At 45.5% G+C, this 18,134-nt stretch overlaps 1 protein-coding gene across 2 annotated transcripts in view; it reads right to left on the bottom strand.

Moving 5' to 3' along the window:
* HYDIN (HYDIN, axonemal central pair apparatus protein) overlaps positions 1–18,134 on the bottom strand; it is a 383,645-nt gene that overhangs the window by 320,566 nt on the left and 44,945 nt on the right. For both annotated transcript variants that reach the window (XM_019535579.1, XM_019535580.1), the window contains exon 6: positions 5,437–5,561. In XM_019535579.1, coding sequence (XP_019391124.1) covers positions 5,437–5,561 — 125 coding nt within the window. The remainder of the gene's footprint in view (positions 1–5,436; positions 5,562–18,134) is intronic.

Below are 18,134 nucleotides of genomic sequence, written 5' to 3'. Positions count from 1 at the left end.
AGGATAGGTTTAGGTTAGATATTAGGAAGAACTACTTCACTGTAAGGGTGGCCAGAGCCTGGAATGGGCTTCCCAGAAAGGTGGTGCTCTCACCTTCCCTGGAAATCTTCAAGAAGAGACTGGATAGGCACCTGGCTGGGGTCTTATGACCCCTCCCACTCCCAGTGCTCCTTCTTGCCCATGGCAGGGGGTCAGACTAGATGGAGTCCCTTCCCACTCATTGATTCTACAATTCTATGATACCCTCCCCCTCACCCAGAAGAGGTCTGGGACCCCCTCGGGACCCTGCACTGTGCCAGAGCAGAGCTACCCATTTCAGAGCTGGGTCTCACTTCCAGCTGCACCAGGAAGAGCAGCCTGGAAGGGAACCAGGGGCAGGGATGCCTGCTGGGACAAGATGGACTCTTGAGTGGGGGCAGAGCTGGTCAGGTATATCTCCCCTGATGGCAAGCAGCAAGCTAGCTGCTGCAGGCACAGTTGTTAACCCCAGCATGGAACATGAGCTGCAGCTGCATGGCAGAGCTGGAACCAGATTAGCCGTGGAGATCAGACAGACTCCTTAAGAAACCTCAGCAGCTGAGCAATGAGGGAACACAGACAGCAGCATATGCAGAGAGAGAGACTGGTGAGGAGCAGAAGAGCTTGTACTAATCCTTAATGGACTACTAGGTATTCCTGGGGCAAAATCAAGCACTTTCAACCACAGTGTCAGGGTGTTTTGATAAGGACTGAGGATCTGTACAATTATCCACATGGAGGTTGAGGTAGGAGTACAGAGATTGGAGGAGATCCCAGTTTGGCTCTTAAGGCCCAAAATCTGAAGCAGCCCACAGTTCTACCCTCTTAAGAAGACAGAATAATCCTGACACAAATCATTTCCTCCCCAATTTGTATTATACCAGTCATGGCAGACAAGATAGTGAGCAATGGGATGACCTATCTTTCTGCAGAGTGATAGCAGATGGTGCCTGTATTGTGCAAATGTGACTACATATAACCACAAAGACGTCTTCAGCCTTAAAGAGAAGGAAGTTGAAGACAACTCGGTTACGAGGATGAGAAAAGAGAATTGATTCCAACAGGAAGCAGTAAGTTTGTCCTGCTAGATTCTGCTAGCCACGTTTTGTACATCAAAGTCTTGGCAGAAAAGAGATTAGGCAAGAAGCCAAATTTCTTTGGGAAAAAAGTAGAGTCCACACCCTTCACTGGTCAACACTGTGATGGGGGCGGGGGGCGGTGTCCAGTAATTACCTATAGGACAGGTACGCTGCCAGCCTTCCATACAAGTCCTTAAATGAACTTGAGCCCCAGTAAAGATTAAGCACCTCTTGGGGCTATAAGGTGCTAGGTCAACTCCAGGGGTCCATATGTTTTGGTAGGAACTGATAATAACGAGACCACTCAAGCTGGCTGTTTAAGTGAATGGGGTCCTTTAAAAATCAGACTGACACTCTGTTCAAGCCATCTAGGTATTTGAGCTCTGATTCTGATCTCACTTGTGACCTCCCTGACCACGTGAAGGAAGACCTTGAGAGGCTGGATACCTTCAAGTCAGCTGGCCCTGACAATCTACACCCCAGGGTACTCAAGAAGCTGGTGAGCATCATAGCCCAGCCTCTTTGAGAACTCCTGGCACTCTGGTGTAGTGCCCGAAGACTGGAAGAAGGCCAATGTGGTGCCTATCTTCAAGAAAGGGAGGAAAGTGGATCCAGCTAACTATAGGCCCATCAGCCTGACCTCTACCCCAGGGAAGGTCTTACAAAAGTTTATAAAAAAGGCCATCCTAAATGGACTGGCCGATGCCAACATCCTGAGGGATAGCCAGCATAGGTTTGTTGTGGGTAGGTCTTGCTTGACCAATCTCATTTCCTTCTACAACCAGGTGAATTATCACCTGGACAAGGGAGAAGAGATTGATGTCATATATCTTGACTTCAAAAAAGTCTTCGATCTGGTATCCTATGATTAACCTCTTAGCAAAACTGGCCAATTGTGGCCTTGGGTCCACCACGGTCCGCTGGCTGGGAAATTGGCAAATCCCGAGACGTCATTCTCCCCTTGTACTTGGCCTTGGTGAGGCCGCAGCTGGAGTACCGCATCCAGTTATGGGCTCCACAATTCAAAAGGGATGTGGAGAAGCTTGAGAGAGTCCAGAGAAGAGCCACATGCATGATCAGAGGTCAGGAAAACAGATCTTATGATGACTGGCTGAGAGCTATAGGGCTCTTCAGCCTTGAAAAGCGTGGGCTCAGGAGTGATCTGATGGCCACCTATAAGTTTATCGGGGTGACCACCAGGATCTGAGGGAACGTTTGTTCACCAGAGCACCCCAAGGGATGATGAGGTCGAATGGTTATAAAGTCCTGTAAGACCGTTTCAGGCTGGACATAAGGAAGAATTTCATTACTGTCCGAGCCCCCAAGGTCTGAAACAGCCTGCCATCGGAGGTGGTTCAAGCACCTACATTGAACAACTTCAAGAGCAAATTGGATGCTTATCTTGCTTGGATCCTATGACCCCAGCTGACTTCCTGCCTTTCGGGCAGGGGGATGGACTCGATGATCTTTTAAGGTCCCTTCCAGCCCTAATGTCTACGAAATCTATGAAATCTTGGTAGAAATCAGGTGTTACTGCTCTTCAAATCATATATATTACATGCAAAAGTGCCATGAAGTAAGGCTTCATGGCCCTGCAATCACTCTTAAAATATATAAAGGCATTTTTAGCATCAGCATTTTGAGTACACCAAGATATAAGCCCCTCCCTACATTTCCCTAGAAACCCACTCCCAAACTCAGCTGGCTTTGGTTCACACCAGTGAAAGGTATGGCCCTTTGCATTTTATCCTCTCATTAAGCAAGCAATGAAAATGGCAAACACACATATATGAGGCACTTGCATGGCTTTCCATCTGGAATTGTGATTGCTTTTCTTTTGAAGGACATCACCAGAAGAAGAGAGTTTCCCAGAATGAGGCTACACACTTCTCAGCAAGTATACTAGCAACTGTGTAATATTAAGTAAAGGTATTAAAACTAAAAAGTAGGTTTTGAGGCTGATTCTTACAACTGACATCATGTTTACTTCTAACCTTGGCTTCTTATTCACGTTGACACCACATTTTGAACTTGATCCTGTAAGATGATGAACATCATCCTATAAGGTGATCATGCAGAGTATTGAGCCCTCAACTCTGGCCTACTTCAACCTACTACTTTTGGTGTGAGGGGCATGTGGTGGATGACATGAGGAAGGTAAATGCAAAGGACATGCAACAGAAAAGGTTAAGAGAAAGGGTAGGGTTTCATATTCAAGAAATCCATTCCAGTAAGCCTTTAGTCTGAGGCTGCCCAACTTTTCAGCAGGGGCTATACCAGTGTGGGCCATGCCCACCCTGCGCCACAAACAACCTGGGTGCACCTCTACACTGCACCATGGATCCCCGAGACATACCCCACACCACTATTCTCAACTACACATCCAGATGATTCTTTCTCCTCCTCCTACCACAGTAGCATATTACACCATATACAGAGGCTCCCCCTGCTGCTGCACTGCATGCCATAATCCCGCTTGCACAGTGCCATGTGTGTATGCACCAAGGCCCCTTCTTCAGCTCCCTAGGCTGTGGAATGCATTGCCTTGGCTTGCCATGCCCAGGGCAGAAAAAAAGCTAGAGAAGGGAACTGGAGCCTGGAGACTTTAGCTATCGCTATCACCAGAATGATGGAGGGGGGGAGTGGTGGCTGGGTGGGAGCCCAGGGGCCACCAGTTGGACAGTCCTGCTTTAGTCATTGGTTAGATTCAAGTTTGCTTCTGCTTAAATAACTCTGACAAGATAAAGTTACATTTAGATCTTGGTGTGGCCACTGAGGGGAAACTTGAGGAGGAGGACTAAAGTACCACCAAGGAAGCTCTGTGATGGACAAGGACCCCATCATGGCAGACACCAAAGAAATACATATTTGTCTGGATCCTTCAGCTGTCCATTTTCAGACCATCAAATGTTTGGAGTTTTAAAAGAGAGTGTCGCAGGGCATTGAGGTGCCCTGGTCCTATAAAGAGTTACAGGTGCCGGTTGCTCGGGCAACTGCAGTTTGGTCAGCTGACAAGAAGGGGGCAGGGCCTGGCCTATATAAATAGCCCAGGCTGAGGCCAAGCAGACAGTTCCTCTCTGGCAGCTGAGGAAGTAGGAACTCTGTTGAAGTGGGCAGAGTAGAGAAGCCCGGTGGCCTGAGCAGCTTCCATGGAAGGAGACCAGGTGGAGGAAGCCCTTCTAGGGATTTGGAAGGATAAAGGGCCTGATGGTTTAGAGTTTACTTTTTAACCAGGAGGCTTGGTTTTGAGTTGTGGCCGATTGGCTTATGGTTTTTCTTTGTTGTTACACCAGAGGACTGGGTAATGCTAATAGGGGTTGGAGGAGGCCTCATTAGGGGCTCCATAACGGTGTGGGGACCCTGGTGCCAGGGAGGGCACAGCAGTCAGGGGTGCACTGACCCCAGCCCTGAGAAGGGGCCCAGTGGATTGAGGGCCAGGTAAGGCCGAGGCCGCCTGAGCCGTATAGGAATCGTAGACCCGAGGAGGGGATTTAGGGGCCAGGCACAGCTACAGCCACCTGAGCCCCAGTTATGAGGAGCACCAGAGTGGGCACCAATGAGAAGCCCAGAGGGTGCTTGCGTTAAGCTCCAGGGAGGGGGCACAGGAATAGGAGCCTCAGGGAGGGGGGACAGGAATAGGAGCCCTAGGGAGGGGATTTGGGGGCCAGGCATGGCTACGGCCACCTGAGCCCTGTTCGTGAGGCAGGGCCCCAGTGCAGGCAGAACTGAGAGAGAGAGAGCGCCCTGGTGAGGGCGTGGCTGCGACGAAGGCCAGAGAGCGTCCACGGGGAGCACGGAGAAAGGCCCCAGGGTGGGCAATTGAGACGAGCCCAAAGGGTGTCTGCAAGGGCGCAGGCAATAGTAGGCAAGCAAGGGGGTGCCGTGAGGGTGCAGCAAGGGATTTTAACAAGACAACGTCCGGTACATCTGCGAAGCTTGGGGCATGGTATCAGGGGTGGTAGGAGCCACGTGTAGCCCTTAAGGCTTTAGTGCATGGGGTCAGCTGAGACGGGGCACTGACCAGGATACATCAGGGGTACCGTGTCCAAGGGGTTGAAAAGACAGCCTCCCGTAACACTAATACCATCAAAGACATGGCAGGCGAGAACAAGGGTGCATTTATACGAACTTGGCATGGTAGGGGGCGCTAAGAGAGATCACGGCCGCTCCTAGGCCCCCGCCCTGTGACAGAGTATTTTTTAAAAGCAAGTTTCATGTTTATTTGGATATTTACTGAACTGCTAGGAAACACGCTTCTAGCCTGACGTCTCTTTTTTCTAATAGTATTTTGTTTTTCTACTACATGGAGCACTTGTACAGGTCACAGCACACCACCTACCTGTGTCATAGTTCACGATCAGATACTTGGAGTGGTCACCTATTTTCCGAGGCTGAAACTCCACCATTAGCTGCATGGTTTCCCCTATCCCTAGAGTCCCAATGGAGGGTTCCACAGAGAAAGGGCTGCAGCAACAAAACAGACACATCAAGACTAAATTAGAAACACCCTTTTGTCAGTAACAAACACATGTTCTAAGTTCTAGGCCCAGTTCTGCTCACTTACACCTAAATACATTAAGACTAACTCCACCGTAATCACAGTAGTTAAATCAGGGCATATATGATCCGAATCAGATCCAATGACCCCACCTTTCTGATAAAAACACAGATATCAAATGAGTCTTGAAATTGGCCTATACATCAGATTTATTCCTTCGCTGCTATTCCTTTATACATTTCTATTTATAGGAAATGATTCTGTGACTCCTCAGTTTCTAGAGTGGTTCTGGAACCAAGTTCACAAACCCAGTTCTGTTAGTTACTGTAAGTAGGAAGTTAGTAAACATAATTGCAGAATTGCTTTTGAAGAACACAATGATCATAACAGCACTTAGCATTAGAAACAACACTCTGAATGAGAAGCTGTTGACTTTTTTTTCACCTGATGTTTCAGTCTATAAATATTTCTGCAAAAAGAAATTATCATTAATTATTTGCTAAGTGCTAACAAGTTCTGTGGCATGCAAAAGACAGAAATATCAAGATACTCCATATTTCCATTTTTTCATGATAAAAAATGTCCTTTTATATGTAAAAAGGGTTGTATTTTATTGGTATATCAGTGACAGTTGTTTCTAGGAAGCAATGGAGCAATCAGAAAGACTCTGAATCAATGCAAATGAAAATTATAGTTAGTGTGGTGCCCTGATACGTAAATAAACTACACAAGAAAAAGGAGTACCTCAATTATAGCCTGAACAATTTAGATGCTAAGTAACTGAAGTGCAATGAACAGAAGCATTTCACTATAAGTGAGTTTAATAGAGATTTTCTATTTAAGCTCAAATTATACAGGTTATAATTCTGGTTAGCAGGACTCTAAAACACTTAGTAATAGAGTTCATAAAAAATGCTTGCCATGTTTAAGAAAAGTACCTACACTGGTTTTAAGTTCTTTGCAATGTGTTAGAAGTCATTGTGAGAATGTATCCGTGCCCTTGGAATCTGATAGAAAATGTTGACTGGAGTGGGATACAGCAAGGGATTCCTGGCTGACTGAATGGAAAGATCAATATTTGTATGTCTTGCAGTAGCTTCCTAAACAGATCATGTGACATGCATATCTGGGCAATAGCAGTTTGGGTTAAGAGATGTTACACAGCACCCACTGGAAAGTAGGGCTGTGCAAAGCTTCAGTCACTGATTAGATTCAGCAGAGATTTGATCCGATTCGGTGGCCAAATCTCCAAATCCAAATGGAATCAGAGGACCCTTTAATCTCTCCGAATTGAACTGGAACCCTCCAAATCAATTCGGAAAGATTTGGTAATTCAGACATAGAAAAAACATTGAAAGCTGTGCCTATATAACTCTAGGTAGCAAGCAGCTTGTGAATGCTGCAATGTCAGGGTGGATGGAGTGTCCCCCAGAAGCACTTCCAGTCCGCTTCTGGATCCACCAGGGAGCATGCAGGCATCCCCCCCTCCCCCCCACCGTGCTCCCCTGGCTTGGTGACTAGTGCCTTCTGGGTCTGGGCAGGGGCACCAGGGGTCCTCCCACAGCCAATTCCTGAGCCAAGGGGGTGGGGCCCCCAGCGCGCTCCCCAGTAGACCCAAAAGTGAATCAGAAGTACTTCCGGTCCACTTCTGGGTTTGCTGCCAAGCATGTTGGGGGTGGAATGCTCCTGTGGGACGCTCCATGAGCCCTAGCACCACAGCATTTACAAGCTGTGCTGAAAAAACATTTAAAGCTGTGTCTGTGTCCAAATCAGCATCGAATCTTCAGATTCAGGTTCGGCCGAATCGAATTTTTGACTTGGAGGGATGTGGGCAGTGGGGTCCCCCAGGGCTTGGTCCTCAGGCCCGCACTGTTCAACATCTTCATCACTGACTCAGACAAGGGGGTAAAAAGCACCTTGTTCAAATTTGCTGATGACACTAAGATGTGGGGGAAGTGGGCACGTTAGAAGGAAGGAATAGTCTATAATTGGACCTAGACAGGTTACAGGGGTGGGTGGATGAGAATAGGATGGGATTCAACACTGACAAGTTCAATGTGATGCACCTGGGAAGGAAGAACCAGCACCATACCTACAGGCTGGGGAACTCCTTTCCCTTCAGTGCAGAGGCAGAAAAGGATCTTGGAGTCAGCATTGATGCCAAGATGAATATGGGCAGGCAGTTTAGGGATGCCGTCAGGAAGGCCAACCGTACCTTGTCATGCATCCACAGATGCATCTTAAGCAGGTCCATGGAGGTGATACTCCCCCTCTATGTGGCACTGGTCAGGCTGCAGTTGAAGTACTGCGTCCAGTTCTGGGCGCCGCATGTCAGGAGGGATGTGGACAACATGGGAGAGGGTCCAGAGGAGGGCCACTCGCATGATTAGGGGGCAGCAGGGCAGGCCCTATGAGGAGAGGCTACAGGACCTGAACCTGTTCAGCCTCCACAAGAGAAGGCTGAGGGGGGATCTAGTGGCCTGTTACAAGCTAGCCAGGGGGGACCAGCAGGCAATTGGGAGAGTCCCTGTTCCCCCGAATGCTACCAGGAGTGACTAGAAATAACAGTCACAAGCTGGCAGAGGGTAGATTTAGGCTAGATATCAGGAGGCGCAACTTCACTGTCAGGGTGGCTAAGATCTGGAACCAACTTCCAAGTGAAGTGGTGCTGGCTCCTACCCTGGGGGTCTTTAAAACTAGGCTTGACAATCACCTTGCTGGGGTCGTTTGACCTCAGTACTCTTTCCTGCCATGGCATGGGGTTGGACTTGATGATCTGCTCGGGTCCTTTCCAACCCTACTAACTATGAAACTATGAATTGGGGACAGTGATCTGAATCAACGAATCTGAATCCAAATCAAATAGGGCCCATTTTGCACACCTCTACTGGAAAGCCAAAGTTTTCATTTGTTTCTTTACAAAGCTTAGCTTGTGGTTAAATAATCACCCTAAACAACGCAGTCTGTCCTATGGTATTGTGTTTCTGAAATGCAGTCCACATATAAAAATAATGAGAACAACTTGGTCATGCACAAGCTGAGCTTTATTCATATGAGCACTATGACAGCCGATGAAATTGCTCAAGTTTTTGCTCATTAAGGATATGTTACTGCAGTTAGGAGCCTGACCCTGTTCCCATTACCATCGTGACAGTTTTGCTGCTGACTTTAATGGGAAAAAGATTGGGCCCAAAGTGATTACATGCAGGTTCTTAGATCTGTTTGTTTTGGGAAAGCAGCACTAGGCATTATGGCCCTCAATATCTGTAGACTTTGATTGCTATGTGGTGTAATTCACCTGCATTCTGCTTGCCAAGCTTGGAGCTCTGTAAATAACTACTGCCAGTTAAGTCTGTCTGCAGTTCCCCAATAATCATCCTTTAATGTGATGGAAGTAGTTGAATACCAGTGATTAGGCCTCCGTTAAAATACAGGTTTGCTCTTGCCTAAGCCAAAGGCAGACAAGCAATTTCATTGAAGCTGAGCTGTGAAAGCCAGAAAGTATCAAATTGCATGAATTAATTGGTCCCATACAGCTGAAAGGGGAAAAAAAATCCTCTCTCAAGGGTATGCAGTTTACCTCAACTGCCAAAAGCATTCAGATTGCTTACTCTGTCCCTATTAATGGTGTGGACCTGATATGGAAAGGCTGAGCTTATTATAGTATTCCTGATAGTTTCCCCCACATCTCAATAACTGCATGCCTTGAAGGTAGTCTGACATGTGTGACAGAGTTACTCAGTCAAAGGAAAGGAGTGTTTCCTCCCCTTTTTACAAAAAACAAAAAAAAGTTTTCAGAAAGGTGATCCTGATTTCAGTCCACTAACAACTCCCAGCTTTTTATGCTTGAGACTACAACACGTTTACTGCTTTTCCATTTGGTTTGGTGATACTGCTTGCAGTGTTAGGTTAGCCATTAGGAGATATTTATGAGGGGACCAATCTTCATTATCAAATTCTTCTTTGTGGTATGGTAGAGGTTCCATCCAAGATCACAGTGTATAGGCATGCAAATGAGAGATAATCTGCAACCTAAAGAGTATACAATCTAAAAAGACAAGGCAAACAAAAGGAACTGGAAGTACAGAGAGGAAAAGTGACTTTCCCAAGTTCACAAAGCAGATCAGTAGCAGAGGCAGGAGTAGAAGCCATTTGTTTTCTATCCCCTATGCCCCACCTGCTAGACTCTTCTTTCTACTTCCCCTTTTTTCTGGGAGCTTGAGGACATTACCTCGGACTGGACTCCCTAGGGCTGGGGAATGGAAGGCCTATATCCCTAGACTTAAGTCAGCTCACAAGGGAAATAAACTAAATAATGGCGCAGACTATGGATAGACAATTGCAGCAGGGAATATATTTCAATGGCTAAATGAAAATGAAAAATCCATCAGCGTGAGGGGAAACTGTCAGACTAAACTTTGACCTTTAGTTCATTAATTGTGCTGGTTCCAGATCTGTTCTTTTAAGTAATCATCAGGACTCTAAACAGAGAAAACATGCAGCAAAGGTTTCCTTCTTAACGTACTTTTCTTACATCTGGTTTACTTAAATCCTCCCTTACTACTGGTTCTTACGTATTTGGCTCTCTGGTTTGTTCATAAAATTCCATTTGTGATCTGTTATCTCCATCTTGCCTGCCAAAGTTTCAAAGCCTGTACTGAGTCAATAGTAAGCATAAATTTGGATCTTCAGCTTGAGTAAATGACCCTGGCCCTAATAGCTTTAATCAAACTTCACTGATTTATGCCAGCTGAGAATCTAGCCCACTGTTTCTACACTAGAAGGAGATCCATATGGAATTTATGTTTTGTTGTGATGCCAAACCCCAAAAATCACTGTCACAAACTTAGAATTGTGACTGTCAAAAGTGAATGGAATTGGCAACTTTAAATTAATTTATTGAGGCCTTTACTCTAAATCATCAGTATCTGTCCAATTATAAGATGTATGTATGTATAAGAGCTCCAATATCTTTCATCAACTGCCTCTACTTTGCCTTTTCCCCTTCCAAACACGTCTTTCTCCTTTTCCTCCTTCTAGCCTGCTCAATATAACATTTCAGTTTGACAAAAACAGTTTTCAGCCAGTCTAGATTTCATAAAGAAGACTCTTGGGAAAGGTTCAGTCTTACAAAAACCTACTAGTAACCAAACGTCTTCCAGACTTCCATTAAAAACCTAAAACGTAATTTAATCCAAGCAGACACATTCATTTTAATATTGATAATGCTAGAGACAAGAGACTATCCCTGTTAATTATATCTCTTTGTTTGAAACAACAGAACACCCAGGACTCCATAACTCTGAAAGAGAATCCTGTGCCCGGTGGGAATCTCTAACATTTTCAGCTTCTGCCTTTCCAATCTCTGTATCTGGCCTCAGCTTCTAAGTGTTCTTCTGCATCTTAGGCCTCAACGAAATTAAGCAATAACCCTGAAAGATCCTTGCACAACATGACATCTCTAATGGTCTCTACAGCTCTGTCAAGCACTCTGCGCTCCATACTATGTTAGGGACACAAGCACTGCAGAGAGACCTCTGAGATTAAATTTAAAGAAGTTCTGAGCTGATCATTCTTACCAAGAAAATAATCCTTATTCATGCTTTGAAATTACCATTGTTGGAGAAGATCAGGCTTTCACTTTCTCCATTTCCTTGTCTACCAGAATCAGGCTGATACCAGGGGTAGCATCTTTTCAATTGGCTTGGCCAACAGACAATTTCAACTCTTATGTAATGTCAATGACTTCACTGGACTCACAGTCAAAAGGAATCTGACCCTCAGTGTCTTTCTACTGTTTGGGATGAGAACTAGTCACCTTGAATGTCTCCCTTTCAGAATTATGTCAGTGATTGACAGATCTCACCCAGATCTTCATGCTGCCTCGTGTTTGAGGAAAAAGAGGAACTGACAATCAGGGCAACAACACTTCCCCAGCTAAACTCTGCATGCAGTGCAGGCCATACACTACAAAGGTGAGAGGAGTCAGTTCTCCAAGGACAGTTCTATATCCTTAGCTGTTTCATGGACCTGGAGACAGGGACTAGAGCAGTGGGAAAGAGAAGGAGGGAGCATTAAATGGTATATGAAGGGGCAAGAGAGAGTTTCTGGGATTGCAGTTGCAATAAGTCAAGAGTACAGTGTAGCACTGACAATCGTGTCTGCACGATAGTTTGCTTAACTTCTACAAGTTCCACTGTGAAGTTCTACCAACGAACTGTTCTTTTATACTGAACTCCTTTCCCCTGAAATGTGGTACAGCACAATGTTTATAATGTCGAAGGCAGAGGTTAGGTTAAAAATGGCAGCTCTGCATTGAGATTTCCTCCCAGCCAACGTTTTCAACTCAAAATTCCTGGTATTTAACATTTATCTTGCTGAATGTCACAGAGAAGAAACTCATTAGCTTGCCTTGAACAATGAGAAAAAGAGCAACAGATGAAGCCATGACAGCTTTCTATCTTTGTATTACTGTTATTTATTATTACAATATGAATGTCATGGAGCAGGGCCTAGGAGCAGCCGTGATCTCTCTAGCGCCCCCTACCGTGCCAAGTAGGTGATCCAGCACCCTCGTTCTCGCCCACCATGTCTTGCTGTTATATATTTTTATAAGGGAGGCTGCCCTTTTCCTCTTGGACACAGTGCTACGTTTGTCCTGTCCCCTATTCTGTAAGGAGTGACTTGGTGCACCCCCAGCCTTATGGGCTACTCGTGCCTCCAACCTCCCCTTTAGCATGCCCCAAGCCTCACAGATTTTCCGGATGTTATCCTGCCAATATACTTTCCTTAGAGGCCTTCTCAAAAGGCCTCCACCTGAATGTTCACTCACACCGGGCCTTTTCCTCTCAGTACGCGCCCTCTCCGGGGGCTTCTCTCAGTACACGCCCTCTCCGGGGGCTTCTCTCACACAGACAGTGCACCACTGGGGCCAGTCTCTCAGCGCTCATGCGCTCCTTGCCCTCACCGGGCTTCTCAATGGACTTGCTCCCTTTCCGGGGCTTCTCAATGGGCTTGTCCCGTTGTGGGGCTTCTCCCTTACAGGCAATGCCCTACTGGGGCCTGCCTCCTGTAGGTCACACGGTCACCTGCATTCAGGCCTGTGCCTCATGCTTCCCACGGTCACCCACACTCGGGCCTGCGCCTAGCACTTCCCACGGTCTCACGCACACTCGGGTCTCGTCTCCTGCGCTTCTCACAGTCGGGGCTCAGGTGGCCATAGCCGTGCCTGGCCCCCTGACCCACCGCCTGGGTCTTCCACCCTGCTCGGGCTTCTCTAGCTATTGCCCACACAGGGCTGGGGTCAACACAAACCCCAAATGCAGCGCCACCCCGGCGCCAGCCAGCTGTGCCTTCCCTGGCACCGCTTGCTGTGCCCTTACAGGGCACCAGGAACCCCCGTGCTACTGGGGAGCTCCCCTGAGGCCTCCTCCTTCCCCTACAGCCTCACCCGGTCCTCCGGTGTACCCTCATAACTGAAACAGAAACTCAAAGCCATGCCAACCGACTGTAACCCAAAATCAGCCTACTGGCTATAACATTCCGTGCCACCCTGGCTCTCCTTCAAGCCTCCCTGTCAGAGGCCTCTTCATCCCATATCAACACGCAGACGCTCAAACACTCAGGCAGTCCTGCCTTGCTCTGCTCTGCAGCAGAGCTCCTGCTTCTCAGCCTGTCAGAGGGGAACAACTACCTAGGCTTCCGCTCCAGGCCCTGCCCCCTCCTGGTCATCTGACCAGCCTGGTTGCCCCAGCAACCACCACCTGCGTTGCCCTGAATATTGGCAACTGCCCTTATCTCTCCATAGGAACAGGGCACCTGAGTGCCCCTGTGACAATGAAGATAAAAGATGGACTGGCAGGCACAGACAAGAAAAGGTACAATGAGACCATGCTGGACAATGTGATGGGCAGTGTTTTTAGTTTAATAGCAGCCTAATTGTTTCCAAGGTTTTTGCAGGTATCATGGCAAAGCAGTGTTTGGGGGAGGGGAGAGGCAATGTTAAATCTTCATAGATGTTTAAAGGAAGATCTTCCCAAGCATGGCAGGTATTATGGAACAAAGCAGGAAATGGCCATATGAAAATAAGACTAGTGAGCAACAGAGGCTGGCATTATGGACAACCTCAAATGAACTGACCTCTTGTAGCAGGCTGCGTGTCTCAGGGGCTGCAATCCAGCTGCAGGCAGGGAAAAGACGGTTGCAGGCCCTCCTGAGAGAATTGGGCCAGCTGATGGGGATAATGAGTTGGCCCAGAGGAAGTTAACAGCTCCCAGGGAAGGGAGCTGAGCAAAGGAGAAGGCTATAAGTCTAGGGGTGGCAGAGGTGGCAGGAGCAGCAGCATTATTATTGAGCCAAGGTACTTTCTCAGGGTCAGGTCTGGGAAAAGAATGAAGGGTATGAGTTAACCATTTTTTGTTTATGTACTGTGTGTTTGGTGATTTGATGGTCTATATTGTCTACTGTGGGGGCAATTTCACTGTGTTATATGAACAGACAGCCTCCTACACCTCTGTATACAAAATGAGAGGGGAAAGGTGGGGAAGGGATAGTTTGTGAAGGACCTTGAAAGTAACTAGTGGTTGATACCACAAAGAGAGGAGGCTAGTGGAAGGATGCAGTCAAAGCAGCAGGTTAGCAAGTTATATTTGTAGTAGCTTTCTTGATAGGTACAAGCAGGGCAATATTGCATTTGTCAGTCTGAGTAAGTGATATTGTGTTAATCAAGACATGAGATGAAAAGCATTTTGGCTGTGTGGATAAACAGGAAAGACAATAACTTGGAGATGTTAAGCAGAAGGATTAAGCACATTTAAAGACATAGCTTGGATGATATTTCTAGATCTTTACAAATAACTTGAATTCTATTCTACCTCACTAATTCCCCAATTAATAATACATAAGTGTACTTACGAATACAACAACTTAAAATCTGAGGACATGCAAGACATGATCTTTATGGCTTTGAGTCAAAAATACATTCTTATTTTGCAAAGCAATTTGTAGTTTCATAGTTGGGAGGGTCAGAAGGGATCTGAGCAGATCATCAAATCCGACCTCCTGCCATGGCAGGAAAATGTACTGCAGTCAAACGACCCCAGCCAGGTATTCATCCAGCTTCCTCTTAAAGACCCCCAGGGTAGGAGCCAGCACCACTTCCCTTGGAAGTTGGTTCCAGATCCTAGCTGCCCTGACAGTGAAGTAGTGCCTCCTGATGTCTAATCTGAAATTACCCTCTGCCAGCTTGTGACCGTTATTTCTAGTCACTCCTGGTAGTGCTCGGGGGGAACAGGGACTCCCCCAGTGCCTGTTGGTCCCCCCTTACTAGTTCATAAACGGCCACTAGATCCCCCCTCGGCCTTCTCTTGTGGAGGTTGAACAGGTTCAGGTCCCTTAGCCTGTCCTTGTAGGGCCTGCCCTGCTGACCTCTGATCATGCAAGTGTTTAAGCTTAAATCTAAATTTAAGCAGGTATTTCAAGACTTTGTTGAATACAGATGAATTGATGTTCTCAAATGTATTCCTAAAGTCAGATCTGTACTAGAATGCCTTGTGATCCCTTCCCCTTGTTGTGCATCTCATCTTATATTTACATTTTAAGACTTTCAGGACGGAAACATGACTCTCATTTATCTATGAAGCTCCTGACACTATTCTGAGTGTTCTATGATCATAATTAATCACTATCACCATCAAGCTAATACTGGTCACATAGAAGAATTAGTGACACATTAAACCAAATCCCCATCACCTGCATTGCTAATAATACTGAAGTCTCTGCTGTACCCTGTACTTCAGGGAAATTAATTCCCCTAATGTTAACAGAAAAATGGCCTGTCTCTTGTGAAGATCTGTGCACACATTTATTCACAGAAAATTGTCAGATAAGGATCTATTAATTGATGGAGTGGCATATTGGCCTGACTGTCCAGCCCAGTTATCAGTTTGGTTTGAAGGCCAGTTTTGTTCTGCCTTGATTCTTATTCATTCTGTGCTCATGACCACAGTATCTGAACACTTTCCACTGCTGTAGTGAACGCCATAGTCAATATCTGCTCTATATTGTGACATTTATAAAACATCTAACTCTATTCCACACCCATTTACCCCTCCTTAAATATATATGCATGTATATATGGGTACACATTAATAGAACTAAATTTCCCCAAGTTCTCACTGCAGAGTTCTTTTTGACATTTCACATAATCCTTTTTGTCACTTAAAAAATGTGCCCTGCTGCAGAAGCAGGGATGGAAGAACATCTAAATATTTAAAAGAAGTCTGAAAGGAAGTGGAGCCCCTCTTCTTATTAATTAGAATAAAATTTTACTTGTACTCAAAGATGTAAATGATCTGTTTGAAGTTCCAATCTGGTTTGGGAAAAGTCATAATGACATGCAAGAGATGATAGACTCCCTTCAACACCATGACTACAAGGGAAATATATCAGGTTTTCATCTTTTCACCTGATCAATATGCTTATTCGTAGCATTCTTCTGGGTTTTTCTTGTGGTTTGAGGTTATAAATTATTTTCTAATATATACAAATTATGTACTTCAACATCAGGATAGAAATAACTGCTTGCTGAAATAATAATGATCATTAAATATATATTTATTGAGGTTTAACATGTATGTGACAAACACACAGTGAACCTGTTAGAGGAGTTATTAAGCACATTTAAAGATATTAGGTATTGAGGGCTCCTATAGATATGCAGGGAGCTGGCTCCAATGTGTTGGAAATTCAGCACATCAGAGCACTTGATTAATGTGCTCCAGCAGCCTCCTGCATTGTGTGTATCAGCATCCACATATTGAAAAATGGTGGCGGCGTGCTTTGAACTAAAGCTTGTTCAGTGAGCTTTAGTTCAAAGTGCCCTGCCACCATTTTTCAGTGTGGCAGATGCTGATACACATAACATTTGGATGCTTTTAATTAGTGCAGCTCACTAATTAAAGCGCCCCATCACACCTCCTGGAGCACATGTAAAAATGCCCATAGTTAGCATTTATTTAACCTATAAAACTGAAGTCTGGAGGACCACAGGGAGAAAAGGTCTCTGACTTGAGCCCATTCCACAAAAAATTCATAATGGGAAGAGGACTTGGGTCCCTTTCTTCTGTATCCTCCCCAGGCACCCCTGGTTTTTCATGGCCAATTCACAGAATGCCCTGGTTTGTTCACTCTTCTGTTCTATACTGTGGTGTCTAGCTGTTTTACTTTAGAGCTATCTAACTTCAAAACTATTACTCCAAGACTTGACTTGGGATCAGTAAAGACAAGACATGAAATCCAACTCTAGAGTCATTCCTTTGAGAGAAATCTGACAAGCTCTCTCAAGTTACCCAGTTTCACTGGCATTTCCAGCCAGTCAGTCTGATCTTGAGGAAGGCCAGATAGTCAAACAAGACAGACAGAACCTGAGAAATCTGTGCCAGAAAGGAAGCCCTTCATTTGGCACTGGGGAGGATATAGATTATTTAAATGGGGCATAAAAGTAGTACAAAAAAAGGCAAAGGTTTCTTTTAAGCTCTCGTTTCCTGTGTTTGTGAGTTGAGGAAATGGAGACAGAGATGTTAGACACTCGACCAAGTTCATATAAAGAATTCCAGCTAAATTCTAGACTCCTACTCTCATGTGTAAACTTCCAGATGACATTTTTGTCAACTGCTTATGAGCTGTTTTAATTTGTTTCACCCATATACATAATCCAAGGCACTACTGTGCACTTATTTGGAACTCCAGTTCAGGAAAGCACTAAAATGTGCTTCGCATGCTAAAGTCTATTCCTATTCAGCAAAGCACTGATGCACATATCTCAGTCCCAATTTAAGCATATGCTTAAGTGTTTCTCTGAATCAGTGTAATGTGAGGTGATGGGAGTTAGCACTAGTTACCTGACACAACAACCACTTGGAACAGGAGGACATGGTAGAACTGCACTGCTACATGACATTTATGGCTTCCTGGGGTTCAGCATGTGTTTGGCAACCGCAAAACCCTGCCATCTGGGGTGTGTGCATACCCCGCAACATGTAGTATGCATGCCAGCCCACTAGCAGATAGCTCTAGCGCTCTTCTGAAGACTGAAGGGGCTGTGCCTTTGCATTTAAGTTTCTGGGAAACGGGTCTCCACTATCACCAGCTACACTGAGATTTTGCTAACTTGTTCCTTTTAATTAATTCTATTATGGAAAGTATTTTGTTAACTAGTTAAGTGGGTGTTCCCCCAGCTCACTGCATCATTTCTTAATGGTGCATATAAACTTTACGAACCATGTGTCAAAGAAAGTTCCCATCATGGATTTTCTCTCTCTCATGAGCATGAGACATCCTTTCTGCCTATCAGAGTACAGTAAGTTTTGTTCCTTTCAAGCCAACAGGATTTTTGGCTGGTGTTTCTGTGAGATACACACAATCCCATGCTATAAAACTCTATGACGTACAATGGACAATGGATAAAAAGTTCCCTTGAAAGTAAAAACATAGTAAATTACTTTAAAAACCGAAGGCAGACACGGTTCTTTGGGTGAATC

The sequence above is a fragment of the Crocodylus porosus genome, unplaced genomic scaffold, assembly GCF_001723895.1.
Source record: "Crocodylus porosus isolate Cpor-Errol unplaced genomic scaffold, CroPor_comp1, whole genome shotgun sequence".
Lineage (NCBI taxonomy): Eukaryota > Metazoa > Chordata > Crocodylia > Crocodylidae > Crocodylus > Crocodylus porosus.
The sequence above is the reverse complement of the archived record's forward strand: the minus strand, read 5'-3'. Positions and strand labels throughout refer to the sequence as shown.